Source organism: Apteryx mantelli, chromosome 9 (genome assembly GCF_036417845.1).
Source record: "Apteryx mantelli isolate bAptMan1 chromosome 9, bAptMan1.hap1, whole genome shotgun sequence".
Lineage (NCBI taxonomy): Eukaryota > Metazoa > Chordata > Aves > Apterygiformes > Apterygidae > Apteryx > Apteryx mantelli.
This window is the reverse complement of record NC_089986.1, coordinates 14,310,775-14,331,608: the sequence shown is the minus strand read 5'-3', so window position 1 is coordinate 14,331,608 and position 20,834 is coordinate 14,310,775. Positions and strand designations below refer to the sequence as shown.

General features: G+C 47.1%; 1 protein-coding gene across 1 annotated transcript; it reads left to right on the top strand.

Moving 5' to 3' along the window:
* The first annotated feature begins 8,700 nt into the window (after nucleotides 1-8,700).
* Nucleotides 8,701-20,369, top strand: CLDN1 (claudin 1). The gene is made up of 4 exons (XM_013959040.2): nucleotides 8,701-9,013; nucleotides 17,042-17,206; nucleotides 17,679-17,763; nucleotides 18,301-20,369. Exons 1-4 carry the CDS (start codon nucleotides 8,791-8,793, stop codon nucleotides 18,461-18,463), a joined length of 636 nt encoding a protein of 211 aa, XP_013814494.2. The 5' UTR covers nucleotides 8,701-8,790; the 3' UTR covers nucleotides 18,464-20,369.
* The last annotated feature ends 465 nt before the right edge of the window (nucleotides 20,370-20,834 follow it).

The window sequence follows — 20,834 nt, the reverse complement described above, 5'->3', positions numbered from 1 at the left end:
CTTGCAAAACGCATCCTGACCATGTGCAGGACACCACGCTCGACATCTATCTGCCTGCTTCTAACTTTGGCTTCTTTCATGCCTTCTTTGTCAACAGCACGGGGTGTGGACCAGCCTGAGTGTTCCCAAATCACCCATCAGCCAAGCCTGTTGTGTACACCAGGCTTAACAAAGAGTTTTCGTGAACCGAGAAGACAGACACAGCTGTGAAACACCTACAGCCTCTGGCCTCCAGCCAGATAACTATGGTTTCAAACTCCCTCTAGGTTTTGAAATATGACCTTGGGTTGCCAATGCTCTTTCCCAGACTTAACGATAAAGGGTGTGTTAGAAAGACCAGGGGAGAAGCTCCTTCCCTCCTCCTCTGCCTTGCACACATGTGCACACATACACTCTGCTTCCAGTGCAGATGTGTCTTGCACTCAGCAAAGGATTTTCAGGAGTTTCACTCCCACATAGGTACCAGAAAAACTGGCCACATTTCAAGACTTCTGCAGGTTTGGTCCTGCTCCCCACTAAAAAAAACAGCCATGTGTGTCACAGCAGCGGATTTTGAGTGCTTCAAAAATATCTGACTAAAGGGGACTGAAGCATACTGAATACAAGTACTTAAAAATCCCACCCTAATGCTCAGCTCACTTTCCAGAGACAAATACCTGTAGGATGGCTGTACAGGGTATCTGTGAGGATGCTGTGCAATTGATCACTGGTTTTGGCCTGTCAGAGGGTTTTTTACAGCATGATAATCTGCGTACCTTGAATTGCTGCACTATCCAAACTACATCCCAAATAGATTAGGTCTTATGGATCCCCACATGAATTCCTACTGATATGTACAGCAGGTTATGTCAGAGCCTTTCTAGAAAGGACCTTTGATTACTTTATCTTCCCAGCATCAGTTATCTGACACGTCATAAGGGTCAAGGAAATGGATAGATGTTGTGATCCCAGCACAAAGAGGTGAGACATAGCCATACAATGGGGTGGGAATCTTTGAGAAATCTCTAAAATGCTGACTACGGCTTGGGTTTTTCCCCGATATGAAGGTTGTCCTAAAACCAGACTCACAGGTACTCCACTGGATGAGCAATGTAAATAGTGGTAATCCTGACTTCAGTCTTGGCTTAACGGCAGCTCCTGCAGAGTAGTTGAGACCTAGTCATTAGGTACCTTCTCTTTTTCCTCTCTGTTTGTTATGTCTTTCCTATCTTCCAATTCCCCCTCCCTCCTTCATCTGATTTCAGGAAGAAACACTTCAGCAAAGAGGAAAATTCTGCAGTGGTGATCCTCAAGGTGATCAGACTCTTGACAGGCTCAGGAAATTCATTCCATAGCTAAGCCATCTAACTCATACATGAACACAGACCCCACCGATTCCCTGGTGGATACTTGGTGAGATGTGGGTAGAAATGTGATGCCTGCTATAACTGGTTTCCTAGAGGATCAGAACTAAGACCTTGCAGGCATCCGGAACACAATGAGAGCTAGGAAGAAGGATGGATGCTAAGGGTTGGGTCTTCACAAACCCCATTCCCCACAGGAGCTCAGCAAGTGTTTTCATAACTGCACTCAAAAGACTTTTGAACGGATATGCAAGTACCAACGATGAATTATATCTTGTCAGGATCCTGGTGCACATTTGTCATGGCTTATGCACTGACTATGACACTCAGATGCTTTTCCCTCTCCCTCTCATCCAGGCCTGGATCTCACTTGCTCACAGTGCTGAGTTGCTCCTTCTCCCCTGCTCCATGATTTCGACACCACACACTGCTGTGATCCACCTGGCCATTCTGGTGTATGGGAGCCACCGAGGGGGAAAGCGACCACGCTTTCCCTGGCTGACCCTTCCAGCAAAGCACACGCTGCACCTGCCACTTAGCTATTGAGTGCATTCCCTAGATGCACCACCACACATGTCCCATCATCTGGCACCATGAGTAGAGTTTCATATACTTTGATAAGGAAGTCTGTTGATGTTATGACATAGAACCACCCTCTGTTGAAGCCATGCAGGATCAAGTTTAATAATTCCCTGCATTTCCCACTCTTTACCTCTCCAGTACTGTGAAGCCCAGGGTTCTTATTAATTTAACTGTGTCTGACTTTTGTTTTCTATCTGGCCTCTGGTACAGAATGTCCAGTGAAAGAACAATCCTAAAATAGAAAAATCCAAAGCAAAACAAATCCTACCGTACAGGTCAAATCTCTTGGCCTCCATGGGATGGGTTTTGTGCCGTGGAATCTCTATCAGAGCTTCCGTATCTCTGTAGAAAAAAACACGTGAGCAGCCAAATGCAGAACCACATTTGCTTCTCAGCAGCTTGCTGCCTTGCACAGACAAACCCGGAGATCTGGAAGTTGTGGGTAATGAGAGAGGTGATGCAGCTTCATACATGCCAAAAGTACTTGTTTACAGACAGGAATGATTTCAGTGTTTTGGGGCTTTCTGAGGAATGTTCTCAGCCCTTGTGGTCATTTGTGGGTTGCTGATTCAGGAGAGGAGGAAAAACAATGGCAAACAATGGCAACAGGTAAAAACTTGAGTAGCTGGGGAGGAGATATGATCACTTCAACAGCCTTCAAGAGAGGGCAGTTTGGAGAGGAAGCCAGGAGTTCAGGCAGCCTCTAACCTCCTGCAGCTTCAGCACTTTGCATATAAGTGCATTTTAACTAGAACCAGATGAAACCAATCACGTGAAGGTAGAGTGAAAAATCATTACCAAAACTGTAGCTTTATTAAATTTGTTGAAGAAACATGAATGTTTGAATGACTGTGAGAAGAGGGCTAATTATTAGCTTGGTTTATCTCCAGCAGATTAGGAATAACAGATCATGTCCGCTAACCAGAAATGGAGTGGTTTAATGTGTTTCTGAGTCCTCAAATTACAGAAGAAATAATTTAACCAGCCCATTCTTAATCTGTTTTTGGCAATACATTCTCAACGTGCAGTCAGCATCAAATAAGTCCAGTCAGTCCCTTTATTGATGCTGCCTATATCAACCACAGATTTCAATTCCAAAGAGGAAATCTGAGCTTTCCTCCTGGAAATGGAGATTTCATTCTGGGTGTGCAGAGTAAAGCTCCAGTTCTGGTGCTATTATGTTGCTTTATAGGCAGTAAGAGTCAGTTTGAGTAGGTCTTTGCAAACAACACTTTTTAAAACTTTTTTCTGAATTTGCGGTCATGCAATAGTGAGCAGCTGACAAAGAGTTAAGTTTTCTTTGCGCTGCTGTGTTTTGCAGCCATGCAAGTTGTGATCTTTGGCTGCTTCTGCTGCTACCATGGTCAAACACTACATCCGCCCCTTGCTGCAGGCTCTGCTTTGGACACATTTTCACACAATCCCTGGCTAATCCCAGGGGTGATTTGCAGGAGTCTCCAATCCTTGTAACATCTGACCAAAGACAAAACAGAAGGGTTGTCTGCAAAACAGTGCTCAGAGCTAAGGTTTAGCAGGAGTAGTTTTCCTGGATGGATGGGGGAGTGAGAGAGAAAAAGAGAGAAGAAAAGGCAGCCTGCAGATATACAGCAAAGCCATTTTAAGTCCTTTCTAGGCAATGCAAACCAGAACTAAATCCATGTGGTTCATTCAGTCTGCCCTCTTTTCCCAGTACAGAACTTTTGGGATATCAAATGAAGTAGCAAGTTGTAGGGTTCAGAAGAAACAAAATGTCATACTTTTCCATGAAACATGAAGTTAATTTGTAAAACTCCCTGCTGCAGGATGCTACAGATGCCAGAAGTTTTAAAAAAAACAAACAGACAAATTTATGGAGGAAGAATCCAATGAGGAAAATTTTTTTTAAAAGTACCAGCACTGGCTCAGGATGTCCCTTAGACATGGATCAGGGTAGACTGCAAACCCATTATGGGGAAGTATCACTGTACTTGCATTTTTCCTTGGCACTACTCTCGGCTGCCATCAGAAACAGCAGGCTGGTCTCTTGTATGGCCATGGCCATTCTCATCTTCTGGTCCAGATGTGGAGCTTATGTCTTTGCTCCGAAACCTGGCTCATGCAGCTGTGCCTGCTCTTTGCACCTAGTCACTGTAGCTGATGGAGGAGCAGACGGGGGTGTCCTCTCTTGATCTCAGCAGATCCGTTGTGGTAGACTCTCCATCACTGGCAATCTTCCAGTCAGAAAGAGATGTTCTCCCTAATGCATCTAACGCAAAGATGAATTCAGGGCAGCCACAGGGACAGTGTTAGGGGATGCCAGGACAGGGGCTCACACACGACCATGTGCTCTCTGAACATAGGCATTACATAGCAACACCTTCCCCAAGAAATGCCTGAGAGAAAAGGAAACCAGGCTGCTTTCCTGCAAGTTCTGGTAGGTGTTAAAGCTTGTTTTTTCCAGAAAAGCAAACAGATATCTCTAACTACCCACAGAGCACAGATCTCTGCTTAGCATGAAGGTGAGGTTGCTGCTTGGACTAACTACGCCCAAAGGAGCAATACCACCAGGCTGTTAAACATTTGCTCAGTGCAGACCGATGCAGCAATGACTGTAACACATAAGGAAAATCTCTATGAACTATTAGAGGAGTCTATCTACCCACACACTATAATATCAGAGTTTGATTTCAAGAACTGACCATATTGTTGTGATTTAGCTTATTCTCTGCTTTTGTAAAGGACAAAAGAGGGAGACTTATATGCCTAACTAAGAACAGGCCAGTCACTAAAGACTGTCAGTACCGGACTACCTCTAGCCTGGGGAACACAGAGGCGATTGCTACATCTTGGATAAAACCAGGTCTTTCACCTGAGATTCATGATTTGAAGCAATGGTATTTTCCCCCAAATTAGGTAGAAAAATTTGGCACTACCACGTAAAAACTCCAAGAGACTTCCAGAGAAGAAAGAAACCCAGGCAGAGGAGAAAAGGCAGTGGTTATTGCATAAAGAGAGGTCTGTGTGGCCCAATGAACCAGTGAAGAAAATCATTAGAAGCAAAGAGAAACAATATTTCAAGTCTCAAAGAAAGGAAGGGAGCCCAGAAGAGGAGACTTGATGGTCATCGGAATGCTGTAAAATTACCAACAAATTCCAAAGCGCTGAGAACACTGCTGAGTGATGAAGGGGAAAAGCAGAGTTTCTATGTTTTATCTTGATCTGTAAATTCTTTGTGATGTCCACAGAAAGAATTGCTCAGTTTTGAAGTCTTTCATGAAACATGAGAGTAATAAGCATCAAGTTTAAACTGTCCCTGGAAAGCAAAATGTAAATTAGATGTTCATAATGCTGAGACTCTAGCATGGAGTGTTTTTACTGATTGTCATGGTGTTCAATGGTCAAAGAAACATGAGCAACAGACTACAAGCTCTTATTTCCACAAAGAAAGAAGCAGACCTGTGCCCAGAAAGCATGCCACATGGGCACAGAGAAAAGTCTGTGTTGCAGCCTACCCAGACTATGGGAAGTCCAAGAGCACTTGGATATATCTCAGCAAGCCAGTGGAGCATGGAGCTGAGCACAAGTTAATGCATGTCATATTCCACATTTAGCCCTTCAGATGTCCACGTCACTATGGTAGCTCAAGTGCATGCGCTCATGAGCAGAAGCACGCTTGGTTCTCAGCCCAGCATGAGCTCTGGCACCAGTGAAACTTTGCTGCACACCAGGTCCTGCTAGGAAGGATCCAGTTGACATGTATGATACCTGCAATATCAGCCCAAGCCAAATGGGATTTTGAGTGGGCTGGCTCAGGGTGAGTTCGCACAGCCATTTCTCCAAGTGAGAGCATGGGTAGGAGAAGTGCTGTGCTCTGGAGCCTTCCTAAGGCCAGTACATGAGTACAGCCTTACATCTACTTTGCTGCAAGGCCAGCCTGCCATGCTTACAGCCCATTAACACTGCCCAGTGCAGCACCCATGGGGGATGGAGGGATGGGATGGGATGGGACCAGCACCCATCGAGGATGGGACTGCTGCACAGCCTCTCAGCAACACAGCATCCATCTCCAGGCAGCTGCAAACTCCAATCCCATAAAACCCCTTGCAGAATAAGGCTGTCTTTAGTCAAAGCTCTATGACCTTCTGAAAAGGGAAGAAACTGAAGATGTGTGTTATCTTAGTATAAGCCCAAGCAGTCAAATTCACACTGCAGACAGATTTGGCACAGGCTGGCCCAAGGGTACCACCAGGACATACCCCAAGGTCAGCTTTTCCCAAGGCCAGAGTGGGCCTGGATTGCAGTCCTTCCCAGAGCCATCAGCATGGACAGAGTACTACATCATGGAGCTCATGCATACATGCATGCTACATGCATCTGCTGTTCTCAAGCCTGCTCTTGATCTCACAGCACAGACTCCCTCCCAGTACAAGCTCAGTCAGATTACTGCCACCCAGGACTCCTCCCTTTGCTTTCCTAGAAGGTTTGGTAGGAAATCCAAGTCCTTCCCACACAAAACAGCTCTGTTGCCCCTTCTGGCTGCTCAGGGCCTGCAGCCAAAGGATCTAAACTTCCTAAAAGCATCTTTGAGATTTGCACACCTGGAACCAGGTTCAGAGCTGATCTCACACTGCAGGAGTCAGCAAGGAGCTGCCTGCTTGTCTGGAGGCAGCTGGAGGGTCAGGAGCAGGGGTCAGTCATTTTAGCATGCTGAAGAACCTGGGAACACTACCTGCTCCTTTGCAGATGGACATTATTGGACCAATATAATTACTCAGACATCAATGGTCAAATCCAGACACTCCTAACCCTCCTCTCTTTGGGTTAGAATGGGTTTTTGCCACCCCTCCTTATCAGGCAGGGAAGAGTTTCTCCCAGGGATCAACCCCAATGGTCAGCACCATCCTGTTTTTTCTACTCCTTGTATAGAGACCTTGATGAATATGCACAGTGATGCATCTGTTTCATCTCTGCTTTTCCAGAGAAAACTTTGCATCTTTCCTCTTCTTCAGCCTCCCAAACCTGTAAAACTGGAGCACACAGATACCAGGTAAAGCACCATTTCTACAGATGCAGCCTCATAGCTACCCAATGTCTTTACATGCAAGTGAGAAAGGATATACATTCACCAAGGACATGACTGGAAATATTTGCTGTCATGTAACTAGCAAATACTGATCTCTTCTTAGATACCCAGAAGTTGGGGACCAGCAGCTGCAAGTGTTTTCAGAGCAAACTAGACTTGCTTTGTCTCTCTCAGTGCAGTTAGATTGCAGTTGGTTTTCTCCCCTTTGACCCCCCCCCCCCCAATCATTGCGCAGTACCGGTCAGGTAATCACGGGTCTGTTTGTTTGCCTGTTTGCAAATCTCAGGAAGCTGTTCCAGCAAAATCCCCTAAGTCATCAGAATGCAGTAAACCACTGTGTCAAAACAATATAACCCCATCCCCACCTCCAGCAAGGCCTTTATCAGTAATTACCGCCTGTTTATCTCAGAGCCTGGAATTACACCAGACACCCACTGAAAGTCCCCTCCATCTAGTCTGCAGTGAAGGAAGGCAGCGCCACCCAGGCCATGCCATGTGCTCCCTGGGCCCTCTGACGGAGACAGTATTTCCTCACTCTAGCTCTTCTGAGTCCAGATCTGTCAATATTCAAATATTCACATAGAAGAAAGGGAAACTGTAGTAACAGGACAGCTACATGACTGAAAAGGAGGACAGCTCTCTTCCTGGTCTATAACCAAACCTCTTGTTCAATAAACCTTGGCAAGTCACTTGGCTCACTGAAGCATCCAAAAAGTTAAATTTCTCCTTTTACAGAGACCCAGTAATGCAAAGAGGTGCAGCACATGGCCCTTATTAAAATGATAGATTCAAAGTTTGGATTTAGGGTCCTGGAAGCATTTGTACATGGATGATCAGTGTTTGCTCAGCAGCTTCTTTGAGAGCCTTTTAAAAATGATAATAATTTCCCAATACTTCTCTATTGTTTGCTTCACAGCATTTCATACCCACGTATGCTGCATGCTGGAGAAGCCAGGCAGGGAATCTTCCGGATGGGAAAGGCTCCCCTGTCCTAGCCATGTGGTGGGGAAGCCCTCCCCTCCTGCCCTGCAATGCTGGAGGTGGGTCACACAGACACAAGCAGAACTGCCGCAACCTGGTCTCTACCTTTCCTGTCCACTCCGCTGGCACATGCAATGTTTCTGCACCAAAAAGGCCTGTTGATAGCTCTGGCTCTTAAAGAATGGCTGCAGGCAGCAAGACCCAAGGAACATGATTTCGGGTCCCTCCTCTCAGGGCCCTCGGCCCTAGAAGGGGGGAGACCCCTGAGCACAACCAGAGGTGCCAAAGCGTCCAGGGGTGCCGGTGGGGCAGCGGGTACAAAGGCTGTGGCGAGTCCCATGAGCCGTTTCCCCACGGCACTGTTGGGGAGGGTGAGCTGCAGGGTGCCGTGGGTCCGGGCAAAACCCTGAAGGATGGGGGCCTCCCCACGCCCCGGGGGAAGTGGGGAACATTTTCCTGCCTTTCTCCCCCGCTCCCCCCGACGCCGCAGCCGCCACCGCTGGCGGCCCCGAGAAGAAGGGGAGGGGGGGGTCGCCGCCCCGGCCCCCGTGGTCCCCGGCCCCGCCGCACCGCGGGGGGGGCTCGGCCCGGCCCGGCCCGGCCCGGCCCGGCCCGCCGGGGCAGCCCCGCGGGGCGCGGCGCGGCGCGGCCGCCAGGGGGCGCCCTTTGCGCGGCCTTAAAAGGGGCGCGGGGCGGTGCGCGGCCGCCACTGCGCTGCGCGGAGCCGGCCGCGCTGTCCCGCTCGCTCCGCATCGCCCCTCCGCCGGCGGCGGCGGCCCCCCGCGCTCCGCCACCCCCGCCGCGGCCCGGCCCCGTGCAGCCATGGCCAGCGGGGGCCTGCAGCTCCTGGGCTTCGTGCTGGCCTTCCTGGGCTGGGTCGGCATCATCATCAGCACGGCCATGCCCCAGTGGAAGATGGCATCCTACGCGGGGGACAACATCGTCACGGCCCAGGCGCTCTACGATGGGCTCTGGATGTCGTGCGCCATGCAGAGCACGGGGCAGATCCAGTGCAAGGTGTACGACTCGCTGCTCAAGCTGGAGAGTAAGTCGCGGCTCGGGCTGGGGGTGCCCGTCCCGTCCGGGTCAGCCCGGTGCCCGTCGCGGCTCGGGCTGGGGGTGCCCGTCCCGTCCGGGTCAGCCCGGTGCCCGTCGCGGCTCGGGCTGGGGGTGCCCGTCCCGTCCGGGTCAGCCCGGTGCCCGTCGCGGCTCGGGCTGGGGGTGCCCGTCCCGTCCGGGTCAGCCCGGTGCCCGTCGCGGCTCGGGCTGGGGGTGCCCGTCCCGTCCGGGTCAGCCCGGTGCCCGTCGCGGCTCGGGCTGGGGGTGCCCGTCCCGTCGGGACCGGCCGTGTAGGGGCTGGGGATGTCCGTCCTGTCGGGGTTGGGACGCTGCTCCCGTCGCTCCTCTGCCGGTCCCAACGGGGCTCGGTGTGCAGGGGTTTGGGTGCCGGATCCCGTCGGAGACCCTACCGCCCCGATGTCCATCCCGTCGGGGCTGGGTGAGCTGGGCGTGCTGGTCCCGTCGGGGCTGGGCGAGTTGGGGAGCCGTCCCGCAGCCTCCTGGTCTGCCCCGGCAGCTGCAGGAGACCTGGGACCCGGTCCCGCAAAGCAACGGGACAGCAACGGTGGCAGTCACTGCCCAATGAAACCTTCGCGGAGGGCCACATCCTGTCCCTAGTGATGTTAAGTGCTGTAACTGCAAGTAAGAGCTTTTTTGGTTGTAGAAATTCAGTCAGGGGCTGTCTTTGGGTATGGTTCAGCAGTAAAGCAGAGTTCATAGAAAAGTGCTGAAACTTTTGGCTATGTTTTGATCTTGCTGCTACTCTTGCATAATTTTGTTCTCTTCTGAGTACATCACTGTTACCCCTTTGGGGCTTTTCAGCAAAGTGTTGGCTGCTGAGCTGGATTCTAGCCCAGATAAGGACAACCTGCAGTTTTTAGGCAGATCATTACTTCAGGGTAATCTGTGAGTCTCTTATATCAGCCTGAGATGGTAAAGCTGTCTCCTGCATGTGATAACTACCACTTGCCCTGCTTGGGGTATCACTCTGGGCGGTTACTGAGCCGGAGCCCTAGTGAAGCTTGTTTCTATCTTGTCTGTTTGTCTGCTTTTCTGCCCTGCTCTTTTGGTAGACTCTCACAAGGTCTGAGAGTTCTGAAGCAGTTTCTCAGACTATGGCTTACCCCGACACTCAAAGTATTTTTTTTTAAACAAACAACAACGAAAACAAAAGCCAAAAACACCCTTTTGGCCTGTTCCAATATCTTTCCCTTCATCCCAAGTCTGGTAAGACTACACCAGTGAGGCTAGTGTCCTGCGACTCCTTCATCTTTCTCCAGCTATAATTAATAAAAGAATAATTGCCACCTTGGTCACCTTCTCTTTCCCAAAGGAATGAGCATACTGTTTCCCATAAACTGTAGAGAGGGACCACTGGGAGTATCCCCAAGTTAGATTGCCACCATCCCTTCCTGTGTGTCATGCGAGCAAAGCTGGACACCCTGAGCCCCACCTTCCTTGCTATTCCACATCGGCTGCGCTCCCGCTCCCCTGCCTTGAACACCCATAGGCCCTGCAGCTGCTGGAGGTGCAAATTACTCTCTTCAGGTGTGTGGTGCACTCAGAGCACAGGGCTGTGGGTAATCAGGGCTGGGCTAAGCACAGAGGGTGTTTTGAGTAGTAATTACGTATAAGCTCAGCTTCAAGCCTTTTATCTCTGCATTGGGGGGTGGGTGGAGGATACAGCAGAGCTGAGGAATCTCCAGCACCCCATGGATCACCTGCAAAAGGTAAATTTGCCCGAGGGGCTCTGTGGCTGTAGCCCATTGTTGTGTAAATTAAACCTGCCTGCAGAATCAAATGCAAAGCTTTTGTCAGGTTTTTAGGAATCTGTCCGGCAAAGACCTCCAGACCTGTCCCATTCATCTCTAAGGACTAAATAACAGCTGCTCCCCTCACCTTTGTTCTGCAAACAGGCCCTTCCAAGGCCACAGGGGAGCTGTGAAGTGCCAGGGACCTTTTATCCAGCTCTATAGGGCATATTTGCCTGAAAATTCTCAGGAAGCCCAGGGAACATTAGTATCACTGCAGGTGTTTTCTTCCTTGGGAAGTCAGCAAGGTGTGGCTAAAAGACACCTTTTCTTATGGTACTCCAGTTTTCTCAGGTTGTGCCCTTCCTATTCAAAAGCAGGGCTTTTGGGCAGGGCATGTCTACTGACATAATATCTTCTCTGCTGACTTTGTTTTCCCTGGCATGCTTCAGGGTTCTACAGGCTGCCAGAGGCTTGGGCAATGACAACCAGCATTGCTGTTTTGGTTGGAGGTTTGGAAAAAAAAAAATCACACTTCAGCAGCCACACCCTGGGACTGATGCAGCTGTGCAGTAAGAAGAGCTCTCATTTATGTCACGGGGAAGGCCGTATATCAACGTGGGCAGAAAAATTTCGAAGTGACTGCGCTTTCCTTGCCAAGGCTGCACATGCCTTGAGTGCTCCAAGCCACACAGCAGGGCCTCATGCAGTGATGGGAGAGGCTCAGATCCTGCAATTATTTTTGTCTACATAGGAGGGACTGAGCATCCTCACACCTACAGTAGTTTAAGGTCATGGGAATGATGGAAAGTTTTGCCAGCAAGCTTTTGGATGTCTGGTAGCTTTTGCCATTCCTCTAGATGTGTTCATGTTTGGCTGCTTTGACTGATGCTGCACATCAGAGATTGGTTTGACATAAGCTGACATGTGCTGCTAGTGACTGAGGGGCCTTCAGCTTCCAGCATGGCCACATTGCTGAGGTGCACCCATGCTGGCATTTTTCCAGCAGCTGCATTCAGCTGAGGGCTTATGTGAGTCTGGGATGTGCTCCTGTTCAGGCAATAGAAAGGCTGCATTTTGCTGGCTTATGTGAAAAGCTGTGCATGGCCGCATGCAGACATGAGGCGCAAAAGCCACCCTTGCAACAAGGCTTTGTTGCACAGCCTCAGTGTTGTTTTGTAGCCCTCTGCCATCAACTGTGGAGCTAGCTTGGCCTTGTGCCCCTCCAAGGTTGTGGGAAGCAGGACCATACAGGAGAGAGAGGGGTTCCTGGTACAGTCTCTAGAAGTCCTCACTGAGCCACTCTTCTCTTCAAAGTGGAGGTTGTTCTGGGTCCTGTCTAGGCTGCTTCAGCTGAAGATACTCATTGCCCTGTTTGGTGTGGCTGGGAGAGGTTCTGTGCTTGAGACAAGCTGAGACTCATCTACCACTTCATCACCAAACCTAGTACCTTCACAATGAGCCTTTGTGCCCCAGCCCAGAAAATAAACAAGGGTTTGGATGCCCTCTGGGTTGAACAGCATCATTCAAATGTGAAATCTTCCCTCCTACATCTTTACCACCCTGGCTGATCCTGTTTCAGGAGCTGGGGGGAAGGGAATAGGAAGGGTTCATCTTTGGGTTACTGCTGCTTTACTGTGATGTTGGGGGAGTTGGGAGGCTGAGCTTTAAGCTAGCAGGAGGGACAAATGTGTCCTAACTGTTGGTCACCTCTCATCATCTTCAGATCTGGAATAAGCAGGTAGAACCTGATAGTATCTGTGCTTTCATGTGGGTTAAGGCTTAATTTGCTCCCTTATTTCTCAATCCCCATTCCCTCATCATGAAATTGAGATATATGAACACTGTCTTATTTGTGCTGTGCTTTCTCAAGGTAGAGGGTTACCTGGAATGCCGCTGAGGCTGTTCCTGTTTAGGCGCCAGGTTGTGTCTGTAGGGGGGACTGGAGCCTGTTGCAATACACTGGCATTATTGCTCTGCAAGCAGCTTCTCCTAAGTAGCTTTATTAAAGTGTTACTATGTGTTACTAAGTCTCTTGAAGAGAATTTCCAGGCTTCACGGGAAAAAAGGCTGCCTAGATCTCCTCTGACCAAGTATCTGGAAATGGTGGTAATGCAGGCTGTATGTTTTACAGACAAGCTTTCTCTAGTGCCATTTCTGAGTGATTGCAGGAGGGCATCAAATTTTATTTTCTTTGCCTTTGGGATAGGCAGAGTAGAAGGCCATTTTCGCTTGCTGATCCTGTGTCTGGTACTGGATACACCCTGAGGCCTTTGAGCCATCTCATTTCTGCAAGAAGCGGGGCCTTTCCTGTCTGCTTCCTGCCTGGGTGCTCTCTGTATGGTTGTCTGGCTTCGGGGGAGATGCTCTGAAGGAGTCCAGGCTGGAATATCTGAGGGTGGTAGTGTGTGAGGTCCCTGCAAGGGCTGGTAAGGGGTTCAAAAGCCTCCAAGTCACTAGCAGGCTTTTGGGCCCAGCTAGCATGAGTGTAGAGCATGACAGATCTTTGCTGACCTCTGAATTTGTTACTGCTTGCTCAGATCCTCATTGTGTTGCCTGCCTTGCAAAGAAACTTTCATGTGCTGGCTAGGCAGAGCAGCAGGACCTCAAATCCAGCTTGTTTGAGGAGGTTCAAAGCCTTCCCACTGCAGTTTCATGAAAGCTGAAGGCTGCTGACTGTTCTTCTAGGTGGACTGTGCAGCATGCTTTCTACACTACAGGCGTGCTTGTAACTTCTGGGGAACTTAGGCTGGCAGGGATTGGAGGGAGTAGCATAGCATCTATGTTTCACCTGTATTCTGCCATCACTTTGCATGGAGGCCTGTGGGAGGGAAAGGACAAGTCAATGTGAAAATATGCAGGCAAGTCAGTAAATGAGAAATCCCCATCAGAAAAATCTGTGTTGAGCTATTATGAAAATTTTGCATTATAAACAGGCATTACAAAAATCCCATGGCACTTTCCCAACAGATTTCTATAGCATAGATAATATACACAGGATAAATAAGGGAATGTGATGACAGAAAAACACCCCCAAACTTTTGCTAGTAAAGTCCTTTCTTACAACTATGCAATTGTCAGCAGTTACAATCTGTGCTGGATGATAGTTGGGGGAAAGAAAGATTTTTACCTAGGTAGGGTTCAGATAAGTGTGCATCATGTAGATTAAGTCAAAGCTGGCTGTTAGCATGTTTTTTTTAAAAAGGCTGGTTTCACTACGTGAAGCCAGTGAGAGCTGCTATGTCATTTTTTTGTGGTCTTATATAATGCTATGGCATTTTGTAATGGCCTGAGGGGTTCACATGTGTGTATTAACTGTTCTCAGTAATAGTTTGAAGACTGTCCTTCCAGTACTTACTGCTTTCTTGCTAATAGGTATTTTCAGGACAGGTCTGTAATTACTAATCAGCAATAAAAAGACTTGGCTTCCGAGTAAATAGTGGTTTATGCTGATAACACACTGTTGCCATCTGACAACTGTTGTTGGGTGCCCAGCGAGTTTGTCTACCCCTGTGCAGGACTTTTTCCTCTTCTCCTTGGGTTTCTGAGGCTGCCCAGGCCTTCTCTGTTGTGGGAGGTTGCAATAACCTGTTCCTTCTGAGCCTGTTGCAGCAGCAAGGAATGCAGGGGAAATCCCATTTCTCTCTGTAATACACTAGATGTTATAAAAGGCAAATTGCTGTGTATTTCTGCCCATTGGTGCTAGCCCATCCTGTTGAGCGGCTTAAGGCAATTCTGCATGTCTCTATCCCTTGGAGTTGTTAAAGCACTAGCAAATGCCTGAGTGAACAACAGAACTAATACTAAACTAGTTTTCTCGGACTCTGGATGTGCAGCTTCCACTGGTGATGCAGTTGGTAATGTGTATGTAATAACTAATCACTTGTGTGATAATTAACCACAGTCAGTGTACTGCACACATTGCAAAAGTGATAGGAAGATGAAAGCGCTGCTTCCTGGAGAGCCTGCCTGAACACATGGCAGCCAGTTTGCGGGAAGGGGAGGGTGCCTGGCTAATACATGTGTCGCACTGAAACATCTCAAAATAATGGGAGAGTTTGTTCTGCAAACACTACAACCTGATTTACTGTCCCACTGTGCTGGTTTCTTAAATGCCTCTGCCTCCTGCCATGGAGCAGGGAGGCATGAGGAGCACTTGAGATCCCTCCCTGCCCCCATAGGCTCTGCTACTGAACTTCAGTGGCCCTGGGAGATGGATGCTCACAGTCTCCATTTCATACCTGCCACAACTGAGATGCTGATTTTTGTTCAACTGTTCCTGCAAAGCTTTCATGGGGTGCAGCCAGTTAATACTTGCACATCTTCAGGTTTTAGCTAGGTTCTGTATCACCTCAATCTGTCTTCTGAAGCCCTATAAACTTTTTTGTGCATTCTCCCTTGTTTATAATCTCTGTTCATTGTACTTTGAAGATGCAAGGTCTCTTCCTTACTATATTTAGTTTTCTAGTTGTTTGGGATTGCATTCTGTTAGTTTGAGCCTCTTGGAAGAATTCTTTCAAACCCCTCTTTTGTATAGATTATTTTTGCTGCAGCAGGACTAAGCCAAGCTTGCTATAGATTTGATGAAACAGACTTGGTACCTCTACAGAAAATGTTTTTTCCCATGCAAAGTATCACTAGTGTGTTCAGCCACTGACCTCTCTAGAGCTGCTGCTGTGATACAGAATTCGGTCTTAAATGTATGGCAGCTGAATTGGTTTTCTGTGTGGTATCCCATCAGCTGAAGTTGCTCTTAAAAAAATCACATAACTTCTTATTTAGCAACTTAAAACTATTTTTCATGTTCAATATCTGACATTGGAGATGTATCTTTTGCTAACTTGAGATTTGTGTTGGGGTTCCACTGTTGTGATTTATGCTAAAGTGATAAATGGCTTCATAAGTGGTTTTCAGCAATCAATGATGCAGCAAATGTTTGATTAACACCTGGGTGCACCCTTCCCCTTTAGAGGAAGTGAGAGGAAAAGCCATTTAACCAACCTAATTGTGGGTTTTTTTCCCAAGGAAGACAAGCTTCTTAGGAAAGCAAGTCATTTCCTATTGCTCTGTGCTCTGAACTTTGGCTTTGTGTTTTTCACTGACTTCATAATATACTCTCAGACCACTTAAGTTTCACTTGTTAAGAGGCAGAGCCAGACTTACCTAAAGCAGAATTCAAAGCTGATGGGCTGTCTGCCTTCTGCCTCAGCTACTGTGTACTCCTGGGACCCTGTGTTCCGCTGAACATCTAGCTCTATTTGTTCCTGGATCTTCTCAGGACTGTGTTTTAAAATGCATGCTGTTCCAATGAGCCTGACTTGCCAGGCAGTAAAGATCAGCCTCTTATTCCTCCACTGCTCACTATTCCACCCATCTTTCATCACCTGAAAGTTTTTATCAGTAATAGCTTGTTTTATTACTGTGGGTTTTTTCCTTCTTTGATATCAAGAAAAATCTGTGCCATAGCTCAGGTGTGTGTAGAGTTAGAATGTCTGTGTCTGGGTGAGTCAACATAAAGCCAGGTCTTAGATAAAGAAGCATATGGAGTTTGTTTGCTCGGAACCCAGGCAAGTGCAACTCCTACCTGTGGTAGGCATCACCCCACACCAATTTTTCAAAAACCAAGAGGCTGTTAAAGCACTTAAGTATTTGAGCCTAACAAGCTAAATATTTCAGGCAAAAAACTATTTTCACTTGGTTGGAAAAAAATCACTGTCTCTGTCACAATTGTAATTTTATACCTTCCAGGACCAAAGCTCAAGGTGTTAGAGCAAAAAAACCTGAATTTTAACACTGAAGTAACTATAAAACAGGCTTTAGAAGTATTGAACAATAAAGGGGCCTTGCTGACTTCTGTGGGACTATTCATATGTATGGCACTATTCATATTTAAACAGGTCTAAAGGCTTTGTCAAGAAACAGCCTAAATCTGAATACTTCTTTGATAAACAGATATCCTTCCAATTGGAATTCAAATGATCAGGGAACAAAAGTTGTCTGAGGGCAATTCCCCGGTCATTTCCTACAAAAAGCTGCATGCCCTTGTTTGCCATGCACTTTAGAAGAGGTTGAGATTTCTCTGATCCTGATGCATGACAATCTCAGTTTAAAGCTGAAAAGGAATGTTTTGGCTGTGTCCTGAATAGTACAGGGCAGAGTATTTGGACACATAATTTCAGTAGTGAACCCAGTAACTTGAGCTTTTATTTGTATCTTCAGGTTTTCATTCTCTTTATGGTAACTCAAATCCTAATGTCTTTTAGGCAGTCTGCAGGCCACTCGGGCATTGATGGTGTCTGCAATTCTCCTGGGCCTTGTTGCCATATTTGTTGCTGTGACTGGCATGAAATGCATGAAGTGCATGGAAGATGACCAGGTGAAAAAGATGAGGATGGCTGTCTTTGGTGGAGCGATTTTCATCATTGCAGGTTGGTAACATACAGATGTGTTTAATCTTAAATGTGCCAATTCTAAATGACAGGCAGATATTGGGTGTGCTGTCATTGCTCCAAGAGCATTTTGGGCTGGGAACTCCCTGGAGGACTGAGGCACTAGCTGTTGGCTCTCCAAGGCACCAGACAGGTCTCTTGGCTCTAGCATTATGCTTCCTGTATGGGGGTGCTCCATGCCACCCATCTCTGTCAGCAGAGCTGAGCTGACCCATATAGCCTGCTTTGTAAAAGGCTGCCAGGAGTCCTGTGTTGGTGTGACTTGAGTGTGGGTGGCTTTAAACCCCTCTTTCTTTCCCATCCAGGTCTAAGCAGCAGCTCAGATCTTTCCAGGGTGGCAGCAGCTCAGCATCAGTCCAGATGCTTGTTCTGACACTTATTTTTTGCAGTTTTTTGTTGATTTTTCTTTTCTTAATAACATGTGATGTGGTGTTTTTTCCCACATGTGCAGGAATGGCAGCACTGGTGGCCACATCGTGGTATGGCAACAGAGTGGCTCAGGCCTTCTATAACCCTTCCACCCCTGTCAACTCCAGGTACTGCCCCATTTTACATAATGCATAGACATTTCATAAAATTTGTTATGTAGAGCATGACAAATGTTCAGAGTATAGTTATGATTTTAAGCAGCTCAAAACAGAAGAGAATTTCCTGAACTGCCTGGGTTGGCTTTGCTACTAGGCAGAAGGAGCATTGTGACCAGATCTTATAAACCCTGTGGCTCTTGCAACAGCACCAAGGCTTAAGGCAGCATGACTGCAGCAGACTTAGCTTATGTGACTTCTAGTCGTCCCCCCCCCCCCCCCCCCAATGTCTGAGGCCTAGTTTTTATAGAGCTTGGCTGCCTTCTGGTCTTGCAGAGCAGACTGAAATAACCAAGTGTGCAAAGCTTTCTAGGACTGAAGGTCAGCAGAGTCTCAGGTCTCTGTCACTCTAAACTACCTGCCTTGCAGGAAGCCACTTCCATAAAGATTTCAGCCCCCTTATGTCATGTGAACATGCTAACACAGGCAATGCCTGTAATCCAGAGACACTGTCTGCAGTATTTACTTTCTTCCTTGTTACTCCCACAGATATGAATTTGGATCAGCCCTCTTCGTTGGCTGGGCAGCTGCTTCTCTGGCCATGCTGGGAGGAGCCTTCCTCTGCTGCTCCTGCCCCCGGCAAGAAACCTCTTATCCACCCACCCGAGGCTATCCGAAAAATGCCCCCTCCACAGGGAAGGATTATGTATAATGAAACAAAGAAGAGGAGCCACCAGCACTGGTAGTGAAGAATCCTCTGGAAAGGACGCTACAATGCCACTGTCCTGAACAGAGCTCAGACTTTAAGTTCTGCCTTCCTCTTTTCCCCAAAATGTGTATATTTTTGTATCCTCTTTGCTACTGGATATAACTTCTCCTTTCTCTCCCAGCCCATGGAGGAAGGCTAGCTTAGGTTCATGGGTATTGTCACTGGAAAGATGAAGCCTTCAAGCTTGGGTTAACTTCAGTATTTGGGAGTAAAAGGGAAAATGATACTGTTTTTAGATGGATGTTGGTGCTTTTTTAGTTTTTAAATTAGATGGTAACAATTCAGTCCCAATACCCGTTAAGTTAGAGCCCATTGCAGTGTGTGTGTAGGAATTAAAAGAACATGTATGCGAAGCAATAAAGCCAATGCTAAGGGGAAACAGTTCTAGGGCAAAGACTTTACATATAGGAATGCTTGAAGAGATTTTACAATGCTCTTGTACTCTCATTGGCACCCTCTTCAGCACCTTTCTCTGTACAGATTGGCAAGATGAAGGCAAATACAACATGCAGCTGTCTATGTCCATGCTGTTGACCAACAGAAGATGCAGTGTAATGTGACTTGGCTTAATCTCATGTCACTCTTACTGAGATCTGGTAAATAGATCGTATCTGCCAGAGGCTGCAAGATTGTGAACTCCCAAAGCAACTGCAGGTGTCCCTGATGCCAGGGAAGAGCTAGTGAAAAATGATTCCTTTCTACTTTCACTGAATGGCTCTCAGTGGGGCTGTTGCTGCCATCCCTTAGAGATGCTGAGCACTGCCAGTAATTGTTTCTGATATTCTAACCATAAAATCTAGCTTTGAGCTTGAACTTTGATTCCCTTGTGTGTTACAATGTACCTCTAACAAACTCCCCTTTCTTGAATGTCAGCTCGTACTTTTTCTACCTCTGTTTTTTTGGCCATTATTTCACATTTGTAATGTTCTCCTTTGAAGTCGTCCCTTCAGCTCTTTCTCTGTCTGTGTCCTGTTGCTCCTCCACCCTATTGACATGTTCCAGAGATGGCCAGGACTTCCCCACATGTTCAGTCCCAGGCCAGTGTCCCTGCTGTAACCTGGAGGGATTAAGAAATGCCTCATTTATCACATGAGCACTTTCCACATGGAGCGCAGTCACAGACATGTTTTACTGCTACATACAATTCCCCTTTCAAACTGCTGCTGTTCCTCTATCTCAGACTTTCCTTGTAAACACTTAACCTCTGCCTTTTTCCTCCCTCACACATACCAGATCTATTAATTTAGTTTCTCTTGGTTGTTCATGCATTTAAATCCTAGTCTAGTTTCTGGATTGACTTTCATGTTTCTGTCCTCTCAAGTCTGCAGTTCTTTCTAATTTGGAATGTTATGAATTACTGAGCTCAGTTTGCCTTACACAGCTAAATGTTAAACCAAACAATACACTGCCAACCCTTGATGTTTCCCCAAGGATACCTCACATAATGCCATTTGATTCTGTCTTTTTTCTCTTCTAAGCATTTCCAGTGATGAGATATGAAGGCATATTCCAAGAAAACTGACTCAAAAGTTATAGCATTTTCTTCTAATCCAAGCTCAAAGAGGAAGAAACCCAGCATTTTAAAGATAAAGCCATCATTACATATAAAGTCATATCTGAAAAATGCAGTTAAAAGGTTCCCACCTCTTCCTCTGAAACACCCCGTTTTCAGTGTTGTAACAAACTGAATGAGGCTGGCTGGAGTTTAAATCTCATAATTTCTCCAGGATGGTGTCAGCTCTCCAAAGCTCAAAACTTGCTGTTCCTAAGGAAGGAAGCTGGTTGCTTTTGACCAGGCCTATAACTGTGTATATGTTCAGAGGCATCAGACTTTTTGATTTCCTTCTGTAGATAGCTCAGCCCGAGGCTCTCCCTATGTACAACCATGGTGTTAGTGGTTTGTTTAAGCTTTGTACCTCTGTTTGACCTCACTCTCTGCAACATGAATCAAAATTACTAAAAGAAACCAACCAAAGCATCTGCTTTTGGCTTGAGATGATGTTGGCCTGTATATGGAGATGGCTCATGCAGCTTCTGTTTCTCCATGGGGAGTTGCCTGTGCACAGTGGCTGCCTCATGTGACCTCATCTTGAAGTTGCAGTTCAGGTCATCTCAGACAGCTGCTGAGGTCTGTGCTTTTGTATTTGCATTAACCCTGAGCCAGGGAGCAGATTCTTGTATTGGGAACTTGTATAAAGTGTTTAAACAATTTCAATAAATTGACTTTTTTAAAGAAAATCAGACACTTCATTTTTGTTTTGAGTAGAACTTGGATGGTGTACATGGAAGAGGAGCATGGCCTGGGCTCTTGGGT